Source organism: Polyergus mexicanus, unplaced genomic scaffold (genome assembly GCF_030449975.1).
Source record: "Polyergus mexicanus isolate NDT 795.1 unplaced genomic scaffold, iyPolMexi1.0 SCAF_5, whole genome shotgun sequence".
Lineage (NCBI taxonomy): Eukaryota > Metazoa > Arthropoda > Insecta > Hymenoptera > Formicidae > Polyergus > Polyergus mexicanus.
In genome coordinates, this window is record NW_027223325.1 from 3,417,585 (window position 1) to 3,441,124 (window position 23,540).

A 23,540-nucleotide genomic window follows, 5' to 3' on the forward strand; every position below is an offset into this window, starting at 1 on the left:
ATAAATATCCTTGTCGGAGCCACCGCGGTACTAAAGAAAGATCTATCTAAACAATCCTCTAAAAAACGCTATATATAAACCGTTTATCTACCGCTAAATACAGACGCGACGGACATCTTCGTACTGCTACTCTACTAATCGTCCTATGACTCTACTTGTGTTTACGATGTAAGAGAATAAATAATAAAATGCTCTCCCTAAAAGATTTCAACGCTGCTTTTTTTTCTCTATCATTCTCGCAATCATATTCGCGCTTTCTTTCGATAATTTTAAACCCTTATACCTATCATTCTCGACATACTACCACGTTTTCTCACGCGCTCTACTCGTATTACTACACTTGTATTACTGATCATTCGCTCTCCCATGATTTTACATTAAACTACGTACATCATCCCTATATATATATATATATATATATATATATATATATATATATATATATATATATATATATATATATTGTATATATATATATGTGTTTATAGGTTTTAGTACAATTATTCGATAGAGGTTAACGCGGTTCTGATTAGCATGTGATCCAGTTTTGTTTTACATTCTCTTTTCCTCTTCTTCATTAATAATCTTGATCCACAACATTCATGCACGGATTTTTGCAAATCTCCTGACTCTTCGTTTCATTTTGCTTTTTTCCCATTTCTCTTGCCTTATCATAGCATCCTTTCTTATCATCGGCTATTCATCGTCGAGTGCGTTTATGGGTCCTTTCATAATTTCCTCGCCTTTATCTGCTTCGTTTTTTTTTGTTTTTTTTTTTTTGGTACAAGCAACATGATTAACACGACAAAATAAGCGTCATTGCTTACAGGGATTATTTGGAGGTCATTGATGAGGATTTAGGTTTGGGGTGGGAAGGAGGTAGTAGCTGGAAACAAGGTATAAACGACCCTGAGAGAGATGGACAGGAAGTTCCACTTCTCGGAGCTCTTTCAACCCTGCGGCGACGTCTGCGGCGAGATTTCAGTGTCGCCATCGCCCGAGCCTGGTTCCCCTTTCGTCTTGTTCTCCTTCTTCCACTTCATCCGTCTGTTTTGAAACCAGATCTTTATCTGCCGTTCCGTCAGACATAGCGCGTGTGCGATCTCGATACGTCGCCGTCTAGTGAGATATCGGTTGAAATGAAATTCCTTTTCCAGTTCTAATGTTTGGTATCGTGTATAGGTTTGCCGGCCTCTTTTCCTCTCTGGAACAAAATAAATTAAGATAGCCAATTAGCATAAATTGTTGCATATTTCAGAATTATTATAAACATATAGCATTAGCATATCTGTGCGTCGACTCCTAAGAAGGAGTTTTTGTAAAATCTTTAACGAAACGAAAATATCTCCGCGACTGAAAAAAAAATCTTGCAATCCTAACTGCAGTTCCGCATATGATAGATACCTTAACGATATCCGCGATATGATCTGCGGTTGGCGCGATACACGAATCCCGAACAAGAATATTAATTATGGTTGCCAAGAGAGCGAGAGAGAGATAGAGAGCGAGAGAGAGAGAGAGAGAGAGAGAGAGAGAGAGAGAGAGAGAAGCGGTAAAGACGAAGGGAGATAGTAAAGAGACAGAATGAGTTGAGTCTGTGTGAGAAGTCTCACAACTTTACAAGGTATAAACCGCAAAGGGTTAGCCTGGCATATACGAGTGCGAGGGAGAGAGAGTAAAACAAGAATGTTTCAGAATGGAGAAGGGAAAAAGGAAGAGAGGCGGCGTAAGGATGAGAACTTGAAAGTAAGGAGGGGAGAGGTGAAGAAGAAGAAGAAGAAGAAGAAGAAGAAGAAGAAGAAAACTCTCCTTGGCGAGCATTCGAGGCAAACGCCGCCCGTCGCGCTGTCGACCGATGAAGATGGATGGCGGTTCTGCTCCGGAGAGAGATGGAGAGATCGCGTAGGGGTTCCTGAAACCTTCGACTAGACGAAGAAGGAAGGATAGGGAGGAAGAGAAAAAACGGCGCGTTAGAAAAAGAGAGGGAAAGAAAGGAGAGAGAGGATATAGAGAAAGTTGGGAAGAACATGCCCTCTTATTCTCTCCCTTGGGCTACGCTCTCAAATTAACAACATACCAATCTCTAGCGCTCTCTTATAAGCTTTAACGATTTAGGCAACTTTCTTGGCTCTGCTGTTTTAAGAAAGTAGTTCATTTACTATTCCGCTAGAAAAATATAATAGATATTATAAAGAAGCGATTATGTAGATGTGTGTGCGTATCACGCGATCTGTTATATAAATATGGACAATGACAAGTGTTATATTCTCATACAAGTGCTTTTTATGGAATCGTGTATATTACACGAGTAAAATATTATCATTATTATCTGTCAAGCGTACGCTGTCGACTGTTCTATGAAAACTGCATCGTATTAATATTCATTCGTCACACTGTTAATGAAGATCATGTTCTAGATCTAAAGCTAAATCATCAAAGCGTCCGAGAAATATATGGGACATGTTCAAGTTGACTGCACTAATATAGATCCAGAAAATCCCGATCTATTTATAAATTATTTGTGTAGATTTTTTTATTTATAATATTGTAATCATACTCTGTGTAAAGAAATAAATCGTATCTAGTAACTTGAATAGCATTTCTTTAAAATTTAAAAAAAGTGATTAAAAGTAGAAGATATACTTGTCAAAATTGCTTTTAAAATTTCAAAGTTTCATATATATTGAATCTATATATTCTAAAAACATATTAAAGTAATATTAAAATTTTGAAAATGTAGATAGTCGCTATATATAAATAACTATACATTATTTTGAAATCGTTGACAAAAAATTTGAGGAACACGATAGATATTTTTATTTAAAATTAATTTATCTGAAATACGCACACGATCCTACGATCATTTCAAATAAAGATAATCCTGAGCCGACGCGGCGTAATAATCAGGTTTGTTTCGAAAGGTCACTTCGCCCATAAATCCTCTCATGCCACTAGATGTTGCAGAGTAAAGAAATGAATTATTAAACGTTGCATCGAGACGAGTCTGTATTATTTATGAACTGAGACCTATAGAGAGCTTCCAAGCCGATCGATTTCAAATCATATCTCGATTAGGCGTATCCGACTATGAAAATTAGATGGCGATATTGTGAGCACAAGATTTTTTATGCTGAGGCATGCAAAGTTAATTAAAGAGACAGCAATATCCCATGTTCCTGAGTGCGTGCACAGATATGATTGTATATGTGTGGAACCGAACGCATGATCACTCTAATAGCGCGAGATCAAAAATTCGCTCAGTAAAAATACATCTGTTTACATGAATTTTAATCTTCGATTATACCATTTTATAAAAAACGAGGAAAGATTCTGTTTTTATTATTCTCCATACGCATAACTATTTTTTTGTATATTCCCATTTCTTACTAAAGTAGATAAACAAGATCCAGTTTTTTTCTATCTCTCTCGAAACGATGTTTAGCATCGCGAAGCGTCGCATTAACAGTGTTGTCTCGCAATAATGCAAATTCAATTGAAACGGGGTATCTGTGAGGAGGTATCGTGTGACGTACACATAGATCCTGATAATAAGAAAATCGTACCGATGACCTAAGTTTGCGTCGGACCCGGCGTAACCAGCGCTACCACGGCTTTCGCGGACGGAGGTGACTTTAAACGCGGGGCAATAAATTAACGGCGTTGGGTTACGCAAGGATCAAATGTCCCCTGGAGTATGCCCGGGAGATTTATGGGTCTGCCTTCACTGGCGCAGCATGAAGGAACGAAACAGAACAGGACGTACACAACCATACGGCTTATTATAGGCTAGTTGCTCCGCATCTCCACTTCCCTTCCCTCTTATACCAAGACTGGTCTTTCAGGCCCGCCGCAGGATACACGCAGGACTTTTCATATTAACAGCTAGCCGGATGTTGTAACCCGCTAATAAGGTGCGGCCACCACTCGCTGCCCAATTAAGCTAAGCTTTACGTGGGCACCGTAAGAGACCAGACCTTGAAATGCTCTTCGATTAGATACCCCAGATGTATCCATTAATTTTATCATTCGCTCGCGGTATGAGCCTTGGATTATATTTACGCCGTTGACAGACATCCATATTAATTGCGCGAGATCCTTATAGATCTCGTCTAAATATTTTCTTGGATAAATTCTCAGAAAGATGCACAAAGGTATTTAAAATCTCGTTCGTTAAATTGCAGTTTTTTAATTTTTTTTTTTTTTTTTTCCCCCCCGAAAGATACTGTTTTGAAGTATTGTAAAATCAAATATAATTTAAAAAAACAAAGAGAAAGTATATTCTAAATAATTTCTATAAATTAGTGCAATATAATAATAAGAATAAATAATAAAAAAGTTCTAATTATGTATTTTAGTCAATCTACGATAAATTTAAGCGTTGATATGCAATATATATATTTTACCTTGCATCTAGATTGCAATTGTTTATTCACAATCAGTATAATTCTAACATCGATGTAATTCAGTACAATTCTCGAGAATATCTCGATCGAATTGAGATTGAATTTACAAAAGTCAGCGAGAAAGAAAAGTTTCCCTTTCCGTCCGCTAACATTCATAGAAGGAATTTAGAAATCCCCAAGGAGAGAAACCGGAATATCTGATAGGTGGTTTTCCTTCCTTCTTTGCTTTTTTTTTCGTCTTCCAGACAGACGAGCAGACAGTCGGACAAGAAGACGGAGTCTGAAAGAGCCCCGAGGTAGAAGGTCGAGATAATGAGCAGCGAGAATGGCTCGCCGCGACATATGCATCCTTACAGGGGTATCACTTGGAACATTAAAATTTACTTTTTCTCGCACCTGCTTCTCCAGATAAGAACAATATTGCCGTCTCATAAAACTCAAGATGGAATCGTAAGAAATGGAGAAAATTTTACTTTAGAGAAAAACCAGAATTATATAACTATTAAGTATTAAATGAACACGAATAGATTAAATCGGTAAAATAAAAATAATTTTATTTTCCGGGAGCTTGAATTTTAGCCAGACAGACGAATAGAAAATTAAACCACGACCTCCATATCGTTCACAATTGCCTCCATGGCGGAGCTCCAAAAGCAAACGGTCCCAGGATTTCTGTGGATTCATTCATCATCATCATCCGTCCCTTCCACCTCCTCCTACCCGCCTCTCCGTCTCGTACAAACACATACATATACTTGTACGTGCGTGAACGCACATATACACAAACATGCACATGTTCTCTTGTCTTCTACTTTTTTTTAGCTCCTCCTTTCCTGCCCCTTTTGAACTCCATCGCTTTTCGAATATCTCACGAAGCCGCCATCATTATGGCCACCAATCTCGTGAACGGCTAGTTAGATTATAATAAAATGCATTTCATATTCAGATTGCCTTTTTGTCCGACGTGCTTTATCTGAATCTGCTAATTCGTTTTCCAAATGACTACAAACTTCATATATGATATACTTGATTAAACTTACATTAAGTATTATTTGATTTTTAATCACGCTTTATGAAATGTTTTTACATGATTTTGAATTTGTGTGTGTATATATTTATATATAAAATATTTTTGTTCGCAACTCGATATTAATAAATCCTATTTGATATAAATTCAATATTAATTATATTTTTTTATTATTAATAATAAAGTGTGTAAGAAAAAAACAGGAGATGTTTTATGACATTAGGAAAGCCGTTAATTTAATTGGATTTTCTTACAATCTTTTGTCAATAACATATGTTGCGCGTTGCGCCAATTTATTTGCAATATTTATTTTCTAAATTTTGTCTCAGTATATATAAGCGTGCAGTAACGGAAGTTTTACATGTATATAACTGTGTCACGATATGCTTATTTGCCGATTGAGAATACACGAAGGCAGGAGAGAAAGAGCGGGGATGTCATAAATCTTTTCGCACAGAGGATTGCAATTATCTCATGTATTAAAAGCATAGCCGGTATCGATGCTCGATCTCTTTTTCCTTGGGACAACACTTGAAACCGGAATGCTTAACGTTACAAAGTATTACGATCGTTGTTTTATCGAAGAGAATATGTAAAAGGATATGTAAAGAAATTTTCGAATTTTAACAAAAATTTACATATGGTAATATTTTTGTACAATTGTTTTTCTATTTAACAAAAGCATTAAAAAGGAAGAGAATTCCTATCGTGCAATATGTACTCGCAACAATGTTTCGAGATCTTTGGCACTAACGTAAGCAAGAATCCATCACACATTCGTCATTTTACACTTTGTGATATAACTTTACTATCTATATTATAATTTAGTTTGTGTAACACGTTTTATAAAAGATGCCAAAAAATTTAGATGATTTCGTTAAATAAATGTTTCAACGGCACTTGCGTTTATAAAATAAACTATGCATAATTCATGAATATCTAGTTAGTATGTTTAGCTCACATTGCTTTTTATGATACAGAAAACATGTGTGATTTTAATTAAATATATAAAAATATTTATTCTACTGTCTCTCCCATGATTCTCAACACTTCTAAAATATTAATTTCATGTTAAAATTTTAAAATAAGAAAATACATAAAAAAAATTTTAAAACCATGTAAAAAAATCATGAGAATAGCAAAATTAATTTTATAACAAGGAGATAAGAGAACAAAACACAGAGCATTCTTAAACGTGCCGACATCTGTGAGCATATTCAGGGACTCGGGCCTGTTTCTTCGTTTAACTGGTAGTAAACTTCGAGTCACGGCATCGTCATAACCGTACTGTTTATCGGCCTATCCTGAAGCAGATACTTGGGATAAGCTTCTGAACTAAACCGAAAGATGGTACGAGCAATCATTGACAGAACAAAATATGTACTTGCGAGAATAAAAAAATCGAATATAAAAGATTTTAAACAAATAAAAAATAATAATTATAATGGAAAAATTTTCGAAGGATAAAACATCAATAATTAATTTTTAATATCTTTTCTTAATTAATATTATGTAATTTTTCTCGATAACACAAATAATGCTTAATTTAAGCCGATTTTCCAACGCACGCCTCAGAGATACGTGTAAAACAGAAAAATAGTAATTAATAAAAACAAGAAATATAATCAGCTTAATCGAGTCAGTTTAAATATCTGATTTAGTTGACACATGTACATATACCTTTAATGACTTTCTTGTTTTTGAAACATAACTCGTAAACGTAATCACATATATAAAAATTAATCTCACATTAAAAACTTTATCACCTTTAAAAATATAATTACACTTAATCTCATGTTGAAAAATTAATTACGAATATCGAATGCTTGATCTGTAATGCTTAATCCGTACTCGAAGATACAGAAAGAAACTGCTTCCACGAGAAACCACGAGCGACTGAATAGCAAGAAAAAAAATTAAGAGTAAGAGTTCGCCATAGTTTTTTTTCAAGCGGGAACAACCTTGCTGGATTAGGTAATATAGAGACATCTCTTTTCCCGTAAAACCATCAATCAATGAGAAAACGAAAGGTGAACAATCAACAGGGTTCCACAACTTGTTCACAACTGTCTACATCTGACATCTTTTACTTAAGTGGCAGTGTAATCCTATTGTCACTTCATCATTATCACTATGAATAGTCCTAAAAATGTTGAGTGTACCACGAATATACGCTGAAAGATTTGTCAAACTTTTCTCAAAAACCAATTATGAACAATTTATGTGTTTGAAAATCAAAGTTAGTACATTATTTAATTGTACAATACGAATCTCTGTATACTGACGCGCGCGCGAAACGAGAAATAAATAATAATTTTAAAATAATTTTGATATAAAAAAAAACATTAAATTTGTTGTCCAATAATATATCGAACATCGTGACGACACAAAAGTACAACGTAAAGGTATCGAATGAATGCCTCGATGAAGTGCATTTTTAAATATAATTGCATTTTTCAAAGCGATTGAGTTTTTAATGTAATTAATTTTTTATATAAAATTGCATTTATAAGTTATGTTTCAAAAATAAGAAAATAATTAAAGATATATTTATGCATATGTGTTAATAGGATCAAATATTAAAACTGACTCCTATTTCTTATAAATCGTATTTATATAAGAGACATCTCGCTCTATGTATATTTATAAGAAATTTTTTATAAATAGTTTTTATAAGTTACGACTTTTCTGTTTCATGCAGAAATGAATCGATGAGATAAACTATGAATAAAACTGAATTATGTTACAAATAAAAACGGATATACGTTGACTTTTGTGATCTCAAGCGGCAATGACGACATGTAGAAAAAAAAAAAAAAGATAATGCTTATTGTGACCTGATGAACGAGCGGAAATCAGTAGACAAGTTAAAAAAGCCAGCGTAATAAATAACTCGGCTCGCGATGTATCTAGAGACATTGTGCCAATTCTGAACCGGTTGCTGTACGAATTTGGTCTAGTTTTGTACGGCGTTGCATAAATTCAAAAGTCGACCACTCGCTACCTGAAAAGCCTTAGCCTAAGACCTCCTTCGGTCACGCATCGAGTGAAACCTTTATTCTACTTTTCTGCGTTATGCAGTTATGCGTTTAACAAAAGCAAATGTCGCGTAAAAAACACTTTTTAAAAAATAAATTTTGATATATTTTATTGAATCTAAGTGTGTATATTATATAATTTTGAAAGAGAGAGGGTTGGAATTGGACGAAGCATCTCGCACGACTTTTCTACTCGAGTGTCGCCGCGCGAATGATAGTAGAGTCAAGGCACATAAACAATAAACATTCTAATGTTTACGCCGCCAAGACCGAATACCACGTTATTATTAATAATACGTCGAAATATTTCACATGCTATAACGAATATATATATATATATATATATATGTTATGTTTGAAATTTAACATCCTGTGTATGTATATATATATACATATACAGGATGTTAAATTTCAAACATAATAAGCCCTATATAACGCAGAGCGTATTTATTGTGTTACGTGTTTATTTTTAAAAAACTTGTAATATTAAAATTATATTATTATTAATTCTGACATTTAAATAAAAATTTTCAACATTTAAATAAATTTCAGTGCAAGTTTAATAAAGTAAAAATAAAATTCCGTCGTGTATATTTTATAAAAATAGACTTACCAAATTGACTCCTCATCCAAGGATACAATGGGCTTGGTAAGTTCGTGCTTGCCGTACCCTGAGGCGCGCCTTGCTGTTGTTGACTGAGCGACGACGCAACGACACCTTGATGCTGTTGAGTTTGCTGCTGCTGTTGCGGATGCATTCCGGTTTGTCCCTGTTGCGACGTAGTTTGAGATTGCTGCTGCTGTTGATACATTATATGTTGTTGTTGCGCTTGTAAATGCTGATGCTGCGATTGCTGCTGCGGATGCTGCGATTGTTGCGTCTGCATATGCGGATGCTGACTGTGCATTTGGTGATGCATCTGCGATTCGACGAGAGGCGGACTATCCGGTCCGTCGAGAACGCTGCCCTGATGATCGACAGCAGCCGCCTGAAGTTTGCAACTGGCGTAGACGATGGGGGTGGACGGATGTCCGTTGGGAGTTGACGTGTGTCCCATGTGACCCATAGCAGGATTCGGGGACGTTGACCTGTAACCACCAGCCATACCGTCCATACTTCCGTGTTCCTGCTGATGCTGATAATAGGCCGCGTTCCGCATGTCGATCCGATTGTACGGGGGAAACCTCGGATAAGGCATGTCCTGTTGACCTCCCGTAGTTCCATAATGATGGGCGGATACTCCTTGACGTAACAAACTCGGATCGCAGGGATCACCGGCTTGCTGGGACTGCTGCTGAACCGACTGTGTCTGCTGAGGTACCTGTACGGCCGCACCGTAGTGCTGCTGATGCTGATGCGGGTGTTCCACCCCGCCATTTCGCAGGTCCGGGATGTACGAATTCGCAAAGTACGAACTCATGCTACTGTCCCACCTGTCTCACCTGCTAATGTCACTTCTCTACGTTGCTGATGGGCTTTCCTTTGGTTATCCTCGGCTGATTTATATGATTTTTCTTCTCTCTCTCTTTTTCTCTTCGTATGTATATTTATTTTGTTTTGTACTCTTGCGTGTGGACACACTAACACACGTCTTTACATAGATACAGATTTATCACTTCGAAATTGCATTTCTCTTCGCGAATCTTTTACTTTTTTTTCTCACTCAATTCTTCTCATCTCACGCACTCTTGGACAGCACAAGCACACACACACACACACACACATACACACACACACACATATATATATATATATATCAAATTATCATTATCATGGATCACATGTGTACATCATTTGACTTTTTATCACACTGAGCTCACCACCGATAAAATTATAAACTGGAGCACTACAGAACCTTTAATTAGCGAAGAGAGGGGAGAGTATACCGCGTATACGAGATAGTGGCGGAAGATGTAATCAAAGTCCTTCGTCTACCCTGGTGTGACACCTTCGTTCAAAGCGCCAAGCCACTCCAGACCCGTTTCGTTCCTCTATCCACCCTACAATCGAAGTTACGCCGCACCTGTAACACAAAGAAGAAAGCCACGTGTCACATTATACTACAATATTGCAACATTAAATTAAGCACGCTTTACATACATATATCATATATATTTCGCACAATATGAAGTGCTTTACTTAAAAATAACAATTATATCGAAAATAATATTAAACTCTTACTACTACTAACAATAAGAAGAATACAGATAAAATATTAAATAATAAGACGTAGTGTTAACAGTATTGTGTAATAATCATAAATAAATTGCACAATATATCATTAGCAATAATTTCGAATAAGATGTATATACAATATAAATCTGTATTCTAATATTAGAAAATAAATTCTATTATCGTTAAAGAAAATAAATAGTTAGAGATAAAAATGATAATAATAGTGATAACGTTACAACGATATATCTTGGAGATTCCACGATATCCAAACATATAGCATCACGAACGCAACCAAAAGCTCACTTTGCATGATCTTTGTCAAGCGAACTGAATAAACTGAAAGCAGATTTTAGCTCTCTGAATGACAGAAGGCGAGTTACACATGTGCTCGTCACGGTGACGGCCATCGCACAGACGCCAAACTTATTACAGTGTTCTGTGTGGGCGGGCTAAGCGATCGTTAAATTTGGAAAAATTTCTATCCATTAGGCAGCATGGCCACTTCCCACCAAAATCTTCCCCTCGCATCAATCTCTTTTTCGGAAGCTTTGTGAAGCTACCGATATATGTGTTGTGTGAAATTAGTAAGACGGGCGCAAATTACTCATATTTAACTCAATATGTTCAGTATTAACTAATTTATAAGTGCAACAGAAACATTTCATAAAAAGATAAAGATCGGTATATAATTGGCAATCGCGCGTTTTAATTTCCCCCTGTTAAATCTCTTTATATAAACTAATTATATAAACAAATCAAATATTCAAAATATATTTCTTGGCATAAAAAAATATAACAAAATCTTCATTTTTACATAGCTTCATATATTATAGTATACACATATATGGTATATGTATATATAAAAAACATAATTATCAAAATGTATCTTACATATTATTATTTATACTATAAGTTGTTTTATACTATTCTGTGTGAAAAGAAAATCGTTGCATTTATTCTCATTTAGAAATTACAGAAAATAGTACTAAATTGTAAAACGCACGCATAAAAAAAAGCAGTAGATATAAACATATGATTGAGTTGAATATAAAATTATCCCCTTAGCAATATTAATACTTCCCTTAGCAGAGAAAGCGCAGTAAATTAATAATACTAAAGTTACATTAATAACTAATAAATATAGCAACTAATAATCTGAAGTTCTACTTCTCTGAACATGTGAATATATACAGAAGTTAAAGATTATGATCCATATCAATTGATTTCTTATCGACTGAAGCTGGAAGGGCTCTCCCTTCAAAGAGAAGAAGTCGATCTGTCGATTCCGGATTGAAATCTTCTCTACCGACTGTATTTGATGTATCAAAGATGCATAACAACATTTTCGAATAAAGATTATTAATTTTTTCAATTTTTTAATGTTAATAATTTCTTAATCTTTCTGATTTTAATAGTTTCTTGGTTTAAATTTTGGCTAAGTATATGTATATATATAAATAAAACTTAATTAAAACTTCTAATTAAAAAGAATTTTTAAAACTGCATACTATTGTATAAACTTTGTTACATATAAAAGGCAATATATAAGCTTTGAAGTGTCAGTAAATGATTAATGAAAAAATGATAAAAATATATTCGTTTTTTATAAATAATTCGAAAAATTTGTTTCGCGCCAAAAGGATACATAAAAATATACACGTGGAGAGATATACATACAGTATTGTTGCGGGTGGTATGACAATGTGGGTGGCGCTAGACACGGGGTTAGGAGCGGGCTCAAATGTGCAACGGGTTGGCGCAGCGGGTGTGAAGAGTGAAGGGTGTAACGAAGAAGGGGGTGAGAGGCGCGGCCCTTGGGAGTTCGCTGTACACGAGAACGGGTCGGACACGGGACGATCGCGATTAACATTCCGGCCGCTAGCTTGCTGTTCGCGCGGCGCTTTCATTAATTCCAGCGTATTGATTCCACGGATTGATGAATGGCCGCCGATAGCGATTCCACGCGCTCCCTGCCCCCATCTCCCATCCCCAGCTCCCTTCCCTTACATCCCCCGCGTATAAATTCAACCTCTCGCAGGATTTGAACTCAATTCCCGCTCCGTAAATTCCCCTTTATGTATTCTCATCTGAAGTGCAAGTATCTGGCTCTCGCTGATGCGTACTTTTCGCAGCTTCGCACTCTCCACGGCATTTTTTAAGTCAATTGCGGCAAAGTGTGCGAGTATCGTCAAGGGTTGATTTCTCCAACTGTGTTGAGAAATATATTAATTTCTTTAAATTAAAATAATGCAAAGAAAGAGAGACAATATCGTATATGTCACTAGTAGAACAGCTGTTCTGTCTGCCGAATGCAATACGATATATTAATTGTCCGAGATATTTATAACCTAACCTATAAGTATTTAGGCTTCGTTTGGTGGTGACATCAATCGGAAGGATCACAGACCAACTAACTATTTAAGGGTCTAAGAAGTGCATAATATTACCGGCAGATGGCGATGGTGATAGCACGGAAGAAGAGGAAAAAACGGGGTGGAGCGTGTCTGACAGCTGGGTGGGTTCGAGTCCAAGGTGATTGAAAACAGGGTGGAGCGTCATGTGACGCCATGGTTGGATATGGAAGTGACGTCATATAGCTACGATGGCCTCTAGTTAGCAAAATGGCCTCTGGATAGGAGTTTCTTTGTCTCGCAATCCCTTATCTACTATTATACTTCAATCTGTCGAAAACGGTTGAGGCGCCAACCATATTTTAGTCAGGCGCTCTCATCCCGAAGGACGCACATTATTTCTGTTACATCACTCTGTTCAGCTCTCAAAAATGAAAAGAATTATCTAATTATGAAAAAAGCTACAATCGATTTATATATGAGATGCAAGAAATGAAGAGATTGGCATTTTTTTATAATAATAAATAAATATTGTTAATCAAATAAAAATTAATATAGGATGGGATACCTATTCCTAATGATTTTCTTTAAGATATAGAAAAGTATGGAGAAAAGAACGAAAAAGCATGTCGTGAGATCTATGTCACCGGTTGATGTAGATAAAACGGCCAAATCAAATAAACGATGTCGTATTGTAGACAGCTGTATCCCTAAAGATTCAGTCATAAATGGCACTTGGATTTGGACGGTTATGGAACTCGTAGCTCGTGTCGGTCGTTCGCGCCTCATAAAACAGTCGTAAACTAAGCACGTGATAAACTGAACGCTCTTCTGATGCCGCGTACAGCAGCAGCGTTATATTAAAAAGTTACGAGTTCCTGACCTTGCACTATATAACATGTACTGCATTTAAATCGCTACCTCTTAATATATTCACTTTCAGGTAAAACGATAATTTGAAATACACAAAAAAAATAAGTAAAGATCAAAATATATAAATGTGATTTATATAATATAAGATTAGTAAAATATAATATAATAGCCAATTAATAATATATTATTAACAATAGCCACTGTTACAAATCATTAAAATTAGATTGATTTATATATTTTATGCTTTAAATAATGCAGCCACTATCTTTGAATATAAGCACACAAACATAAAAGACAAATAAAAGCCAGACGCGAATTTACGTCGTAATTAGTCTATTCAATATAAAATTAAAATAATGATACATGAATGTTTTGATTCACTTTAGGATTATCTTCGATATATAATAATGGAACTTATATGAATATCTTTCACATTTTACGAATAAGATGTTAATGTGAGATAACCGACTACTTTTATAATATGCTCTCCCATATCCATACATGCAATTACAAAAGATGGGCGCGAAAAGCGGATACGCTAATAACTATCATTACATGCAACATATAATTTCGAACGAGATGGCTCGTAAAAAAAAAAAAAGCAATTAATTGTAAGATGATTTTAAACTGATATTGATGCATATTCATGAGATATCACGAGATAGACTATTATGTAAAATAATCCATCCTATATGAAAAGGACAGGATGACAATATTTTGTCAACTTCCATATTATGCTATAATTTGTTATATATGAATTCGATATTGCTATATATATGATTTATTCGCCTGGCGGAAGTTCTCTGGCATTAAACCTGTCTGAATTGTTGGACCATTGTACAATGAATTTACATTTTAACGCGTTATTATACATATATCACGACTTTTAATAATATTGAAAATTACATATATAACAAGGATGAAAGAACGATGTAATTATTAGATGTGGTCGACATTCCATTTTTATATTGTTTTAACATGCGATATTAATTTGCTATTAATTACATTAAGAGTACAATTAAAAAAGCTTCACTCTCTTTAAATATAAAATCTTATATTAAAATTAAACTTGATAAATCAATGAGTTATCTTTTTAATAAGTATTTGTTCTAAAAATTAAACATGTAAGAGAGTTAAATAATGCTCTGCGCTAAAAATATTATCGAATAATAGAAGATATCGTGGATGAGAAAGGGCAAGGATATATGCCAACAAATGACCATGCTAGATTTAGCAAGAAAGCACCTTGAAGATACCGTTACGTGCATTAGAAGATGTTCAGTTGGCGGGAGATCGTGGCGGCATTAAAGAGTATTCGCGATCAAGAATTCCAGCGCACATACGCGCACGCATGCATACACCCACATATATGTTCGGACGGTATCGGTATCCTGATTCTTGTAACGTTGACCGCGAATATATACGCGTACATATGTGCGCACTTCCACGTGTTGTGTGTGCGTGCGTGTAAGGACGGTGCAACCGATAAATACACGAGCCACGCGCGCCGTGTGTGCGAGCAGATCAGTCGACACGCATGTGCGATTAGCATAATCGAGTCGGGCTGCAGGGAACCAGTTTGCAAGGCCACTGAAAAGCCAGCCGATCGCTTACGCTATCGTTCTCCCCGTCTACCGGCGCGGCGGGCGCACGATCCATCCGCAACGCCGATAATGTCAGCTGAATGCGAGATCGAGGAGGATGGTGCCGCTCGCCCGGATTGCGAATGGAGTGCGAACGGGTGTTACGTGAGCTTTCTCTCTCGAATTACGAGACTCTTCGATAAGAACCTGACCGTATAACTGCCACTTAATACCGTATAACGGCTATCTATATGGGTGTGTAAGACCGTACGTGTGCAATATAAATGCTGCGCTATTCAAACTCCGATGAATGACGAGAAATTATGATGCGTGATAGCGTTATCCAAAAAAAATTTTCTCAATCAACTTTCCAAAATCTTAATGTGATAAACTAATAATAATAATAATTTTTATTGTGTAATTTTAATTAAATTATGAGCGACAATGAAAAAAAAAAAAAAAAAAAAAAAGAAAATGCTAATTACAACAAAGAACGAAACGCCAGCTGTCAGCTGATATAATCTCCGTACATATAAAAAAATAAGTAAGTAAATTAAAAGAAAATATAAATATATGATATATTAATTAATTAATATCTTATATTTATGTTTTCTCATCAGATCTTTTCATAACTAATTATGTGTATTTACATCTGGTTATTATATCATTTTTCTCAAGTCGTTAAAATAATGATAATTTAATTGTTGTCAATGCAGTATATTATATATATACTCCATTGACCACTATACATATATATATATATATATATATATATATATATATATATATACTGGTTTTATTAATTTCTCTCAAATGCAAATGAGAACTGCATGTTGCCTTCCTAATTAGATGCAATGTAAAAAGATTACATTTTAATAAGAGGATAAGAAAGTAGGCATCTCAAAAAATCCGAATACATGCTTTTTAAATGAAATCCATCTATCTCAGGCTTACCCAAGTTCATCGAGAGTAAAGGGACCCTTTACATCCATACCGCTCAACGCCACAATAATTCCTCTTAATGATAACAGTTAACTGACCGCAGTACATAGATATAACGAGTACATCTGTGCAAGATGATCTGTAAGTCGGGAGTGTCCGTCCTCTTTTTTTTTTTCATTTCACTCAACGAGATGATAGAGAGAGAGAGAGAGAGAGAGAGAGAGAGAGAGAGAGAGAGAGAGAGAGAGAGAGAGACATCGTTTTACGCGAATGAAAAATTGGCTTGATCTTCTATTCTTTCGAGTTTTTTTGTGAAAGTACAATACAAAAATTATAGACGCTTTTATATTACTTCAACGATTGAAAAATCTCGTTGGCGTTATCCGTAACTTCAATACACCGAAATATTTAATAAACAGAAACATGTACGTATTTTTCTGGGCGAACCATTCCCGGTTTAAAGCGAAAGATAGCGCGATGTGCGAATTAAAACTGTCATCTGCGAGCAGCAGCAGATAATTTTTTCCGACATTTATTGTTTACTAGCGTGTACTGTATTATATAAATAGATACATTAAACGCGTTTTGCCGTTTTACTTTGGATGTATTATGAAAGTAATTTATTTTACATTAATTACGCATTATATAATAACACTAACGTAGTTAACGGAAACATATATCTATATACATATTTTTTTTCTGTAAAAAAAAATATATATATATATATATATATTGTATAATTTTCTGCAATATAATAAATATCGTCTGTAAATATAAAGTAAATATAAAGTGAAATTTTAATTTGCGCATACTCCAATATGTGCCATTCATGTGAAACCTTGTATTAATTACCTCTATATTGTAAAGTTACGTATCTTCATATGCGAACACACACAAGCAAGCAATTTAAGAATGCAAGAGGTGGCGTGATAAACGAGTTTTGATATCCGCGTGTGATTGATTTCCGCGTTTAACATACAGTGCTGCTTTAATTACGCGGTATTTAACCTATTAAAAGCAATTATAGTATAGCATATTTTGTAATCTAAAGAGATCAGAATCATATTCACAAAAGAATAATTACAGAAGAAAGCATGTAAGTTATATACTGTCTTAAAAACTAATAGCTAATTATTATTATAAACAGGAGAATATAAATTCATTCATGAATGTATATGCAACTGTCAGTATTAATAGCTATTTGTAAAATAGATTAAAATTAATTATCGTGAGAAAGCTTTTGAATACTTTTAAAACTCTCTAAAAAGATATTGTGTAATAATTTCTTACGAAATTATTTATCATAATTGCAAGATCAGTGAACGAAAGAGAAATGCGAAAAAATCTGGAATATGAATTATATTAAATTATATAATAATATTAATAGTAATTTTTTAATTATAATAATATTTTAATAATATATTAATATTAGCAAACTATATCAATATTAATAGTATCGACTAATATCGGATATTTAAATAAAAATAGAAAATTCCTATTTGTTTAATTTTATCAGTCAATTGATTAAACACGTTACAAGAAGCGATACAAAAAGGAGATAAATTGGAGCACGACGAAATTGCGTAAAATATATCTTCGCAATTTTGCGTGACTTCTTCCCCGCGGGATACTCCGACACCCTCTGCGGCTTTCTATCAAGACCTATAGAGGTTCAATCTACCTAGGCAATTTCAGCTGGAAGCCCAGAAGGGTCTCGTCACAAGCGCTCTAGAATTTCGCAACTTTCACATTTTTTCAAATACAAACGTTTCTCTCATCGGAATTTAGAACGATTTCTCTTTTCTTTTAGGCCGGAGATTGCAAGCTCGTCTAAAAGGGACGACGGTCACTCTGTCGCTCTGTAATTCTAGTGCGTTAAAGACAAACACACACCACATCCTTTATTTTCGAGATTTCCTTCATATGTAAGTCGTGACCCCTAATAATGTCATCATCAGAAGCGACACGTTAAAAATATTATACTCAATTTCGGCGGATGAAAGTTGATCTTGGTCCAAGTCGTTTTGTGACCTGGTTTTTACCGCAAACTAGAAACGACATCATTAACGGTTCACCGAATAAAAGTAGACTATTATCGCGATATCATCGATCGTAAGGAGTGTCATTCTGGATCCTGCTAGTGTTCCTGTTAATTTGAGGTGCGATGGGTCAAGGGTTAATCATTCCAGATTTCATTTAATTAACGGAAAGACTAATGGAAGCTGAATTATCTCGCGGCCAGATGGTATCGCAAGGTGGTGGAAGTTTTTTAAAAGAGTCGTAAAAGTTTCACCGTACGAAATGTACCCATAGATAACTATGTGTCCGCGTATATGACGGAACTAAATTAAATTTCCAAGTAAAACATCTTGCGCACATCATGTATCTATATATAAACGCGGAAGATACTTAACCTAAATTAATTACGTTACTATTACATGTTATAATTTCAGCTACACAGAGACAAATACATATTTATCTAGGTTAAATTATCTTAATTGATTTTCTTTTTAAAAAATAATTATAAAACTATATTAAATTCAAAAAATTAAATATGTATGCGATAGATTAGTTGCGTGAACGAAGAAATCCATTTGATCCTCATATTATTCAATCGTTTAAATTCAATATAATTTTACGGTTATTTTTTTAAGGGATCAAAAGGTCTCTTGTATACAAAAAAATTAATATATAATAAAAATATTTATATTATGTCGTAAAAAAAAAAAAATGTGATTCACATCGCAATTTATTTTATTATATCGACCATTTTCACTCATCGTAATGTACTTTGCCGTGATTTAAATTAGATAATCAAGATTCATGATCCAAACTAGTTACTTTCCGGAGGGACAATGTAGAAAGGGTCACTAGACACTCGGATAATTCATAATTTACGCATATGTAGGTGAACGATGAGACGAGAGCTGCACGTGGCTATATAACATCAAGGGAACCCTTTGTCACAACGGTTTTAAAGTTTACGTATTATATCGTATCAGAAAAGAGAGAGAATAATAAATTCGAAGATTGATTCGCTGCCGTGGAAAGGTTTGATGATTCTCAGAATCATGAAAAATCATAATCTTTTGGTACTATAAATTATCCTAGAGACAAAAAGATGACGCGTACCTTTACACATTTCGAACAATGGCGACAACGAACTCGAAATTACGTGGCCGTGCCTTTATTTCGTCGCGAGCGTGAGGGGGTATCTATAAGGCCGCCGAGACACGGCGGAAAGTACAAAGTTTTGACGTCACCCTATAAATCAACCAACACACTCGCTCGCTCAAGACGTTGCACGAACACATCCTGGGTTGAAGTTTTGCTCACCGTATGTCTCCTCTGCTCTCAACGCAGACAACTTGTACAAGGTGAGTCAAAAATTTCGACAGCGTCTCCTACACACATCTTAAATCTCGCGCATATAATGATAATTATCAGATATCGTCGTGTTAGATATAGAGCAATTATATTGTATTGGACAATTGTGCCTTGTACATTATACACACACATACACATAGGATTATAATCGGAATGAAATCTGCGGAAATAAAAAAATAAAATAAAGACACAAAGAGTATAAACATTATAAATTTGTGTAAACTTGATTATTTCTTGAACAAAATAAGACACGTTTAATTAACTATCCCTCGAGGCAATTGACGATGCTACCAGAGAATCGAGGAGATTGTCGAGTTAAGATGACACGCATAGATATACGAATTTAAATCAGACGAGGTGGCGAGAGCGTGGAGATGAACTATATGGCACGTATATACAACGAGAATGTCGGAATGTCAAAATAAACAGGCGGCACTGGAGTCTCGACCCCGTCCACTGAAAAATTTTGGCATCGTCGCGCCCGACGTTCTGTCGGCGCAACTTTGAAATTATCTCGAGGTAATTTATATTACCTCGAGAGAGAGAGGGTCGCGAGAGAGAGGGTCGCGAGAGAGAGCCGAGAAAATGTGCGACGTTTTCTTGAATTAAAATCGTCGGCGCGATAACGAAACAGAATTAATAAACTTTCAAATTGGAAAAATGAGAGTTACAATATTATTTATTTAATTATTGTTACCAAATAATAATTATCGACTTTTTAGACATCTCTATCTCTTTCTCTCTCTCTCTCCCTCTTTATGCGATATTATAGAATATAGATAATTAATATTTTCTTGAATAAATAGAACAAGAGAGTTAAATATGATAAAATTAGTGACAAGAGAAAATAAAGAAAAACTGCAAACCTCGTACTAATTACATCGTTTTACATTTATGTTTATACATTAAACAAGATAACACTATAATTGTTGCAGTCGGTGTATAAATATCGCGAGATATAGTCATGATAATCCGTTATAAGAAAAGCGTTTTCGTCTACGTCTGGTTTCATCTATATGTATGCGCATACCCCATATGATAAGATAAAAATAGAAATGCATGAAAATTGTGCAATTAGGAAATAAGAAGCCGATTTATCGCAAATCTTGATCGCATATAGATACCATGCATCCGCATAGAAAGCATAATCAGTTTACTTTGGAATTATGCTATATATCTTTGTAAGTATGTAATTACCAATGGCAATGGCTATTAGTAAGAGCGCTCGCGATTATCATATGTAGAAGATAAGAGCTATCGTATTTATTAACATACTAATAATAAAACTCGGGAACCTTGGAACTTTTCCGTACTAGAGAATATTGTTCTCGAGTAATGTACATCAACAATTGAAAAAAAATGTCGTTTGCAGCACATTTCGAAGATAGAAATAAAATTTTTATAGGATATTTGCCAACTGGGGATCATGAACAGTCTATGAGCAGTCTACTTGCTGTGAAAGATATCTTGAAAGGCGGAAATTGCAGCTGCTCTTAGCTCGATGTCTCGAGCGCAAAAATCAAACGGCAGGCAAAGAAAAGCGAGCGAGAAATAGTAAGAGTGAGAAAGAGAGAGAAAGAAGAAGAAAGAAGGAGACATCGAGTGGGGTGCCATCCTAAGAGGGTGAGATCGAGGATTCGGTCGGAGGTGTAGAGAGGGGTCGGCGGTACGGACACGGTATTGGATGCTAGTGGGGATGGGGGGGGGGGTCGCTCACGGTAGGGGTAGTTTGACAAGTTGACAAGAGCACAAAGGCCGTGGCAGACACCCTCGAGCGAGCGGCAAGAAGGGAAGGGACAACAAACGCACGGAGGGTGGGAACGATGGTAGGGAGCGTCGCGACGCTCAGCGACGGAGGATTGCCGGATGGCGGGGAGCCTGAAAGCTTGGTAGATCCGACGCCGCGAACAAAGGGTGGCTCACCCCATCGGGACCCGGGAGTTTGGGAGAACGGAGATACCGATTTACTCGGAATCGCGCGAAGACGCACGCATATACGCGTGTGTGCGTGTGTTTGCGCGAACATGGGCGAGCTCGGGTCGGTTCGCTCGACCGATCTGATAGATTACGCCGCGGGCCTAATATCGAAAGTTAAGGGCGAAGCTGAAGCTCGTGCTTAATTAAATCGGAAAACCCTGGGAGATAATCGCTGTTCCCCGAGCGGCTAAGGTCAATACATGGTGCCGGGCAATTTGATTCTCGCATGGCAATTGAAAATAAATGGAAATTTAAACGCCGGCGATATCTTGCAATTAGACAAGCCAATGTTATCCATAAATAATTTGCAAATCATTGACGGATGGAAACAAATTGTTCAAAATTATTATTTCTCTCACATTCGTTGTTAAATTCTATATATCTATATATATTCAGATCGAACAATATTTTCATTTTCGAAACATCTTTTTATTCGAAAAGATATAACATGCAAATTCAAAATTCATCGTATATCTTCGATACGATCCCATAGAATTTCATCCCCCTGCCTCGAGGTTGAAAAAGACACGGGAAGCGAAAAGAATACGAGTTCGCGGCCGTAAAAGCGCTGACAATTTTTCACAATGGAATGCTGTACCGCGTGCCGATAACCGTTCAAAGGGCAATAAATATCTTCGCTAACCACCTTCTATAAGGCAGCAGCCTCCGCAAAAGCGTTCCATTCATACCGCGGTATAATGTTAGCGTGGGCACTGACTCTTCCCGTTTCCGTACCCCCTTCTCGTCACACACCATGGGCTTCAGCCCACATTGATACACATATCGACTCCCTTATGGTTTACGAGCCGCCGCTGTGATTTATCGCGCTTGAAAATACCGTACGGCGTCATTAGAAACATCATTCGTATCTCGGAACGTCTATCATTCCGCATACCCGAAGTAATTCAATGATCCACGCGCCGCCCTTGTCCAACCCTTTCGTCCCAAGCATCGTTAGGTCGCGTCATTGATGTACGCGTTATGCGCTTCCGTAAAAAGACCTTAAAAAAAGAGCAGATTAAAAAGAAAACGCGGGAAAAGATTTATTAAATTTTTAAAGCACGATTATACCACAAGAGTACTATTATATAACAGTAATATTATTTCAAAGAATCATTATATTATTTTAATAATATAAAATACACTCTATTATATATTTTAATTAAATCAATAAAAGTGCATAAAAAAAATTAATATATAAAATTTTATATTCGCAAGATTATACTTTAGACATTACGTAAAGTTTTCGCGACTTTATTATTTTATGTTAACTTATAACTTATAATGCGAATATAAATCGCGTCTTTTAGAAATTATATTAATTATATTAATTACATCGACAAGGAGCCTTCGTATCAATTACAGAAACATTTTGATCTTAGTCTTTAAATTATAGTTATAATGGCCGCAATTTTTTTTTTTTTTTATTAAAAAAAAAGCATTATTGTGTACTTGTTTAAAATTATGGGATATCTGATTAACGATACGCTCTCTTAAATGAAAGAGCAATAAAAATGAGATAGAGTACAATCACTTTCGGCCGTACGATACCGTTGGTTCATACGGGATTACCCCTTTTGCTTTTCCCTCTTCTTCACGCTTGTACCAAGCTTCTCTTTCACACTACATGCCGCTAACCTTATACCTGCGCAGCCACTAAATCAGAAACGCAGCGAAGCGTCTTTCGTTCCCGTCGCGTCGCGGTACCGCGAATCATCCCTCTATACTATATACAGGGTTTTGTACTTGCTATCTGGAAAGGTAGACAGGATAAATGTACGGA

At 35.6% G+C, this 23,540-nt stretch overlaps 1 protein-coding gene across 8 annotated transcripts in view; it reads right to left on the reverse strand.

Annotated features, from left to right (window-relative positions):
* Window positions 1–261: 261 nt before the first annotated feature.
* Window positions 262–23,540, reverse strand: part of Antp (homeobox protein H90) — a 120,133-nt gene continuing 96,854 nt past the window's right edge. For all 8 annotated transcript variants that reach the window (XM_070296290.1, XM_070296291.1, XM_070296293.1 and 5 more), the window contains 2 exons: window positions 9,082–10,492; window positions 262–1,204 (listed from right to left, as the gene is read on the reverse strand). In XM_070296290.1, coding sequence (XP_070152391.1) covers window positions 951–1,204; window positions 9,082–9,889 — 1,062 coding nt within the window. In that variant the 5' untranslated portion in view covers window positions 9,890–10,492 and the 3' untranslated portion in view covers window positions 262–950. The remainder of the gene's footprint in view (window positions 1,205–9,081; window positions 10,493–23,540) is intronic.